At 43.5% G+C, this 8,902-nt stretch overlaps 1 protein-coding gene across 1 annotated transcript in view; it reads right to left on the reverse strand.

Annotated features, from left to right (window-relative positions):
• The window catches only part of LOC142582751 (uncharacterized), a 36,938-nt gene extending 28,104 nt beyond the window's left edge, over window positions 1–8,834 (reverse strand). Inside the window, exons 1-3 of the mRNA XM_075692769.1 lie at window positions 8,607–8,834; window positions 8,284–8,326; window positions 4,292–4,441 (exon numbers count right to left, since the gene is read on the reverse strand). Coding sequence (XP_075548884.1) covers window positions 4,292–4,441; window positions 8,284–8,326; window positions 8,607–8,753 — 340 coding nt within the window. The 5' untranslated portion in view covers window positions 8,754–8,834. The remainder of the gene's footprint in view (window positions 1–4,291; window positions 4,442–8,283; window positions 8,327–8,606) is intronic.
• Between the last annotated feature and the right edge of the window lie 68 nt (window positions 8,835–8,902).

Raw genomic sequence — 8,902 nt, forward strand, 5'->3', positions numbered from 1 at the left:
GCTAAATGCATAATGCACACAATGGTAGGAGGAGATTCTAAAATATCAGTCCAAAATTTCTTTTTTTTTAGCTGTATATTAAATAATAAATTTGCCACATGTTGAACACAACACTTTGAATTTAACTAAATAAATTCTGGGGTTTCACATGCCAAAACCACAAGATGATTATGAGCCATGCTAGTGGAGGACTCCAGATTAATTTTGACTAACTGGGTTTCTTTAAAGGACTTCTCACTAAGCCACATAGCAAATTTCGGTTATACACTGGAAGGTGTTACGTTTCCTCTAGAGAGCGCTCTGTCGCAAAATATCTTCAAATTGGCTAATTAATAGCCAAGGTTAAAATAGTTCAGTGGTGTGAACCCATGATTTCAGGAGGCCAGCTTCTCCACAAACATAGACCTTCTCTCCACTTGGCCCGTCTAGCCTTCCTTCCTGTGTTCTCCCATTCCTGAGCTTGAAAATCCCGTGACACATATGTCATGGGCCCTGCCTTAATTTTTTTTTCTTGCTCCTTGCTTTTTTGCAGTGTGGCGCACTTCTGGTGGTGGTGTAGCATGCGAGCTGCTGTGATTGTCTCATTTCGCGCAGTGCACGATTTTGCACGTTGTGCACGAGGGCACCTTACTAACAGTATAAGTCAGTGCTACACAAACACTGAGGCAGACACAACCGGATCATAGAGCACAATCGTGTGCTGGAATACGGTAGAAAATGAGATAGTTTCAGTGTCTGCGCGTGTGACTGCACGATGCAGGAACAAGCAGACAAAACGGCAGTACATCTCTCTTGCTGCGGTGTGAAGACAAACAAAAAACGCGCAAACAGTCGGTTTGTGTGTTTTATTATTTCTCTAAACTTTAGTTTGTCTATTAAAGCAACATACAGGGTGTGTCCGGAAAGTAATGTAATTTTATCCGTAGAAAAACGTTTATTCAAGATATCATTACAAAATTCAGAATTCTTTGAAGTAGCCTCCTCTGGCATCTGCACATTTTTGCCAGCAACTCTGCCATGCACTGTACGCATCCTGGAAGGCGTAGATGGGAACCTCTTTTAGAGCCTTTGTCACGCCGTTTTGGATGGCTTCGATGGCCCCAAAAAAGACCCCCTTTCAGGGCGCTCTTGATTTCTCGGGAAGAAAAACAAGTCCACTGAAGCCAGGTAAGGGCTATAAGGGGGCTGGGGCAGTGTCACCAAGTTGTGCTTGGCCAGGAACTCCCGTACATGCAGAAAAGTGTGGCTGGGAGCATTGTCATGGTGCAACTGCCAGGTATCAACAATATCCTTTCGCGCTCGGAGGAAAATTTTTCTCAATCTCTCGAGCACATTCACATAGCAGGCAGCGTTGACCGTCTGCCCTTGGGGTACAAAGTCTTTGTGAACCCCACCCTTGGCGTCAAAAAAGGCAATTACCATTGTTTTCAGTTTCAACTTGCTCATTCTTGCCTTCTTGGGGAGAGGGGACTCCGAGGTGTGCCATTCGGAACTTTGGCGCTTCATCTCAGGATTGTACTAAAACACCCGTGTTTTGTCGCCGGTAATGACACAAAAAAAAAAAAGGTTCAATTTGCACGCGTTCCAAAAGTTCGCTTACGGTCACTACTCAGTTGTTCTTGTGGTCATCACTGAATAGTTTGGGGACCAGCTTGGTGCACACTTTCCGCATGCTCAAATTGTTGCTTACGATGTTGTGCACGGTGATTTTCAGAATACTAAGAGTCTGTGCTATCATCCGCACACTCATCCGACGGTTGGTGTTTAAAAGATCATGAACATGAGACACATTTTCGTCACTTTTGCTCGTTGGTGGCCATCCAGAGCGGGATTCATCATCCACGCCTTTTTGGCCTCCTTTAAATGCCTTCAACCACCTTGAAATTTGAGAATATAACAAAGCAGAATTCTCATAGGCTTGCTGAATCATTTGGTAGATATCGGCAAGACTCTTATCAAGTTTAGCACAGAACTTGATCGCGTACCACGGTTCGCATGCAGATGCCATCGCATGTCGTGACAGCGCACTATCAGGAAGTTCACGGAAACAGCGATCCTGATGCTCCCAGAGCTTGGAGCAGACTGCTCTAGGCAATGATGAAAGGCTAAGAGTCACCCCACCTAACCCAACCAATCCGATCGTGGTATCTCCAATGGCAGCGCCGTAAAAAAAAGTAATTGCATTACTTTCCGGACACACCCTGTACTACACAAACAACAGATGTTGCCTTGAATAATTCACGAAGTCATGTGTCACCACGGGCGACATCACAGCAATAACACATGTACGTAGGTGCACTAGCACGCGTAGGTCATCCTCCAGCTTGGAGGGCAGCAGTTGCGAGGAAAAGGGCAAACGGCATTCCATTTCAAATTTCAGATCTTTCCTCGGCGCGTAGCGATGTAATACTTTGCAGACACAATCGTTATCGCGCATTGCATGCTTTGCGCTTGTCAGGTCAAAATGGCCAGACCTGGTTAGGGGCTGTTAGAGTGACACTAAAGGAAAGTCAAGCTATATTGACAAAGTATTTGCCTAGAAGTGTACCATTGTTTTCTGAATGAGGAGGAGGAGGAATAAACATTTATTGTAGAACCAGCACTTTATGATGGCCGGGCCTAAGCCTCCCACGAAGGGACATCGAGGGCTTGCCTCGCCGCCGCCTCACGGGCGTGCTGGGTCGCCCAGGTTTGGTCGTCGAGGGCGGAGCTCCGCAGAGCCTCATGCAACCTCGACGAGAGAGTCGTGGTGTTAGTCTGGGTGTACTGTGCTGGGCACTCACATAGCATATGCGGAAGCGTAGCCGGGTGAATTCCACAGCACCGGCAGTTGGGGGTAGTGTAGACGTCCGGAAATATAAGGTGGAGGCGGGCGGGTGAAGGGTACGTGTTTGTTTGTAGTAGACGCAGGGTGGTAGCCTGCGCCCGGCTGAACTTTGGGTGAGGCGGGGGGAAGATTCGGCGACTGAGGTGAAATGCCTTAACGAGATCATTATAAGTTGTCAGACTGTCCCTGGTGTCCAACTCATCTGAATGACAATATAGAAATTTTTTGTCAAGGAAATCGCCGTCAAAGGTGCTGCTGCTTCTCAATTGGAACTGCCTGCACCAACGTGGAGGGCTTGATGTCATCTCCGTGTGACTGCCCTCTGTGCCATTGTTATGTCTTTTGTAGACTCTTTCTTTAGCTCTATATACAAAGCGTACTGCTTGGCAGGTGTAGGTGTTCCGCTTGCGTGAGTCACTCTGTTGCTCTGCTTGGGTCCAGGTTACCAGATACGGTCACTAGAGCCTCCGCTGCCGTAGCCAGCAGTTTGGCCAATTGCCCTATGTTGCCACCTCAGCCGGCCATTGTAAACAAAAACAAGTGTTGTGTTTACAGTGGTGGGTCGCAGGTGCTGCAGCCGGGATTTGGTCCCGCACCCTTGGGCTTAGCAGCACAACACCATAGCTGTTACGCCACCACAGTGTGTGCAACACTTTGAAGCACTGTGTAATTCTTAATACCTGTCATACAAAAAAATATCCCTACCATGGTTTGTCAACTTTTTGCTTCCTAGTATTTAATTATGTGCCTCAACCAACATTCTGGTGAATAGTCATTACTCCATTGTTCCCAGTATCTGTGATTTATATTAGTTATCCTTGGAACTAATTGGCCAATTATAAGAATGATTGCACATTTAAAATCTGCACAAAGACTTAACGAAGTTATGCAGTTTCATTCAATTTGGTAAAGCAGGCTTCAAAGAAGGCCCCAATTTCCATTTCCACCTGTCAATTGGGTGAAGCGAAGTTCACCGCTGGAACTATGTGGTGCCTTCTGTGACGAAAGTGTCGTGCAACAACTTTCATTTACGTCAGTTAAGACTGCATTTGGGTCCTTTCTCAGTGTCGTGTGAATCCCAGGGTGACTGCAACTTTTTCATATGTACACTGTAGTAGTGCTGTTGAACCAACATTTGTCAGCGTTGACTTTTCAAAGCAGTATCATTTCTTGTTCTGTTTGTTTCTACAGTTTTGTTCATGTCGAGTGTGATGCATTGTATGCAATACAACATAATCACTGTAATTTTCCTTATAGATGCCATTATTGTATGCATGTGCACAGGTCAATAAACATTTTTTTATAGCCAAACCAGAAGGCTCCAGAGGTCACTACTTTGTAACCACTGATGAGCTTTATAATCTCTGTTCTCCAATATTTAATTGTAACTTTTGTGCTTGGCACCACAATGTATACAAAGTTGCAAAATCCTGCAGCTCAGCTTGCCAAACAAATTGAGCATACCTTTCGATGTGGTCTCAAAGGAAACATTTAGTGCAATTTCTTTGGAATAGGAGTATGTTGACAGGTAAATGTGGTAGTCCAGGTCCTCTAATGAAGTGACTACTTGCTCTTCATTCAAGTTCCAGGAAGAATAGTCATAAGTCCGGCAACCTGGAAATGGCAAAAATATGCAAAACAATTCCATATGTGGTGCTAGCACACCCTACATAGAGACTTAACTGAAAGTGCGCTAATTTAATGAGCAGTGAACAAATGTGCAGCAGCTTGTTTCGTGTCAAACAAACTCTTTTACATCACGAAGAGGCATCAACAACAAAACAAAACGAAGGTAAGCTAACCAATAATAAAATGGTAGTGAAAATTCTAATCTACAGTACAGTTGATATTTCCTGCATTCGTAAAATTCACAGCCCTTTAACTCTTTTTGTACCGTGCCCATTGGGCATCGTTATAGCCTACTAACGATGGTTTGAAACGCTGGTTTCGAGACTTTCCGCGCCGCCCACGGAGACACTTCACATCAGACACAAAGGAGGAGAGCTATTCTCATGTTTCCTAAGCAGTTGACTTTCTCCCCCCAGGTGGCGATTTTTGAGCACACTCTGAAATTTCAAAAATTGTCAAAGTAGAAAGCGACACTGCCTGCCCGCTATCAATGGCTTGAAACGCTGCTTTTGAGACCTTCTGCGCCGCTCGCAGACACTCTGCATCATAGGACGTGAGGTGGGAGAATTATATTTTTGTTTTCTATGCAGTTTGCTTTTTCGTCACAAGGCGTTAATTTTTTTAATGCACTCCAAAGTTCCGTGATCGTCAAAGTTGAAAGCAAAATGACTGCCTCCGAGAATGGCGTGGCGTGCGCGCTTCGAAACATGGCAGATCTCGCGATTACGCTGCGTTTGCGGCTAATTTTATTGATGGATCGAACACCAGCAAGTCTGAGGGTGCCCTCTTTTCGTCTGACTTTGACTCTGAGAGCGATGATGACACAAGCCAGCCCGAACATGGGTGGCCACAGCCTGCATGCAAAACAGTAGTGCTTGCGCTTAAATTTTTGTAGTGGAATACCTGTTCAATTAAAAAATTTTTATTTTTTCGGAGATAGTGCCTATCAGACAGCAGCGCATTTTGTATACCTCTTAATTTTGTTAAATTTTTTTCTAAGTAAATACAAGCATGTCTTTACAAACTTTACTAAATTGTATACCACAATCTTAATTCTGGCAATATAGATCTTTTTTATGACATATATCTCGTTAATAAAATGTTTATGCATGAAAAGTGCATTCATTGTGCTTTTTGTTTATGTATTACATAAAATATTGAGTGCAGTAGTTCCTTCAGAAAAAATATCTGGCATAACCTACCAAAAAAGAACTATTTTCCCCATGGTAGGGAAAGAGTTAAAAACCACTGCCTTGTTCATAGCAAGTTACTAAGTCAGCTAGTTGTGTTGATGGCCAGTTTGTTCAGAGTAAGTTACTAAGTCATCTAGTTGTGTTGATGGCCAGTATTTTCAGTGTTTTTTTCTTTTTGGCAAGCCAAGTGTTGTGTTACAGGATTTTGTAAGCTGTCCATGATAAATCACACGTTTTTAGTGGTTACATTGGTAGTTAAGGAAAAGAAGGGTCAACCAAGTTTTGATACTAAAGAAGACAAGGTCGAGCTACATGGCGATTCAAATGATTAAATGTTCATTAAATGTCTCTTTCCTTATCTTTTTTATGTTTATTATTTCACGCACAATTATGTCGACCTTGTTTTACTTAGTGTCGACAATTGGTTGATGATTTCTTTCTTAAGCATTTGACACTCTGCAATGCCCCTCACCTTGGTTTTTGTGTTGCTCTTTAACACAACCGTGAGGTACAGGGTCTATTTGCCCCGAGTGTTTACGGCTTTTGCAAAACACATGCCTAAGGCTCGGGTGGTGCTGTCGCGCAGCCGGAGGCTCTCCACTTGCCCTGATTCCCTCACCCAACTCTCCACCATCTTGAACTCGGGCATTTGTGGCATCTGGCAAAGGGCAACCGCGACACGGACACCCATATCCCACCCCATCTATAACATGCATGCAGCTAATTATACGTACTCCTTTTTTGATTACATCCTATGTTGCTGACTATTGCTGTGTTTTTGACATGAAGAGGTGTCATTTGATGCCTGTTTCAAGTTCGTACATCTACAAGTCACCTAACTGACCATATTCTTCTAGAAGTGGTTACAAAATAGCCAGATCCCAGATATGCCAACCCCATATGAAGTTAACTAAGAAGACCTTGTCTTCAAAAATATCCCTGAGATGTCTCCCTGAGATGCACATTACACCTGTCCTTTATCAGACGAACCTATTCCACGCATGCAAATTAATTAATTTCATCTTCCATCTCAGTTCTCTGCCAATTGACTGTATTTTCTATTCATTGGCTACACCTCCAGTTACTTTAACAGATCACCAGTTATTTGTTCTACACTTTACATGACTTCAAGGTGCATCTGATCTTAAATACTGCCACCCATCTATCTCGCGATTTTCTAACTACTGTCTTGCTTTCTATCATCGTTTGTAGCACAGCCCTTAGCTCCCTCTTGTACTTCCTTGTTAGCCTCCAAGTGTTGGCCCCAATGTTATGTCAGAGCAGAGAACAGTGATCATATGGTGTTCTTTACAACACCATCAGTAAACTGCCATTTATGGCTAGGGAACATCTTCCTAATATGTGCCAACATTTTTCTATTTGTGCAGCTGCCCGCATGACCAGTTCCAATTATTGAAGGTATTGAATTCAGGCTTGCCATTATTGCTGGAGGAGCTGTGGAATTCTTTAGGTACTTGTTGCAATTTTCAGCTTGAGCTTCCAAGGTATTGGCCCCATAGTTCAGCCCTTGCCAAGTGCAGTGATTACCATATTTTCTGGACCATTAGTCACACCGTTCTACAAGCTGCACCTCCCCACTTGACGCAAATTTCGAAGAAAAAATTAGTATACAAGTGGCACCGGTTTATAAAATGCACCTATTTTCACTCAGTTGGCATGATGAAATGCGACAGTGCAAGCTTGCGCACTCAGTGAAAAATGCTGTTCACACCCATTTCAGGGCACTAAATTACCTTCATTTTGTTTTGTTGTTGTTGATGCCTCTTCCTGATGTAAATAAGTTTGTTTGACACGAAACAAGCTTCTGCACATTTCTTCACTGTTCATTACATTAGCACAGCTTCAGTTCAGTCTCTAGTCACAAACATACAAACACACATGTGTGTGTGTGCAAAGCATTTTGCATGTGGCTGGCCATTAGCTTGGATTGAGGTTATGAAAAGCGTTATGGCTTAATATGCGTGTCCGTGTAAAACACACACACACACACACACACACACACACACACACACACACACACACATATATATATATATCCTTTCCTTTTATGTCCATGAGTATTTCAGCTCCGTTATGATGCGGTTACCGCGGCCGGGAGTCGAGCGACCTTGTGCAGCAAACATTCATAAGTATACTTTCAGAAAACGAAGCGCAGGCACAGGAATACAAAATGAGAGAAAATAGAAAGGTGCGCATTGAACTGACGACGGATGTACAGTACTAGTCCTGTTCTTCCGCGAACACAGCTGCAAACATGGATGTCAACAAGGCCGACGGCGAAGAGAACAGAAAGTATGACAGCCGTTACCAGCGTAAGGAGGCGGGAATGCGCATGCTGAATGAGTTCTGACATCTGTGGCCACTTTTGGGAAAATTATTATTTTTTGTGCCTCAGACATAAAGACAAATTATTTTACCAACCTTGCAGCTCGAAGAGCACGGTCGCACATTTTTGTTTTCAGAAACATCATATAATTTAAAAACGAGTGACATCTACGAGTCAATCAGCTATACAATTTTGCAGGATAGAGGAAAGTTTTGATCAAACGCCTCCAAGAACGTGTTTTCACGAGAAACTGATAACATGTGACAAGGATTAACTGCGTCACTCACTGTTTGTATGGTGTATGATGCATGATCCAAGTGGCTCATGTAGCTGAAAAGGAGAGGAAATAAAATTGATTGGTGAACAGATATTTGCAGTAGCGAGGTTGAGTAAGGTTTTAATGAGATCAACGTAGTTAGCAAGTTCGATCAGGAGGAAACAAATGTCATTGGTACGGTTCGGATAACACGAGCACGAGAGAAAGTATCAACGGGAAGATGGCGAGGTAACAGCACAAAATGGAAAATGGTTTTTGTGCACGTGTGGTTGTCTTTAAACGAGTCATACGGCTTGTCACGGTAGACCAACTGATAATAATGAATACGTTTACCATGAATGAGCAATCCGTTTGCGGAGAGACGATGCTCTGGTTGCAAAACACCGGATTGGCAGGGTCACAGCGGGCGACATCGGGAAACGAGCACAACAGGATAAGCGCGAGTAACTTCGTAAAGAAGCAGCCCCAAACGTTGAACATGTTGGTCTAAGATCACATTACATAACACTCCCCGAAGCGGTTTCTACGAAAGTGAAAGCGCCGTCCTCCATGACCGCAGCCAGCGCCTTCTAGGTAAATTTTGAACTCATTTAGTGTTGAAGATAATCTAAAATACTTAAAGGGAAGTT

The sequence above is a fragment of the Dermacentor variabilis genome, chromosome 5, assembly GCF_050947875.1.
Source record: "Dermacentor variabilis isolate Ectoservices chromosome 5, ASM5094787v1, whole genome shotgun sequence".
NCBI classification, from domain to species: Eukaryota; Metazoa; Arthropoda; class Arachnida; order Ixodida; family Ixodidae; genus Dermacentor; species Dermacentor variabilis.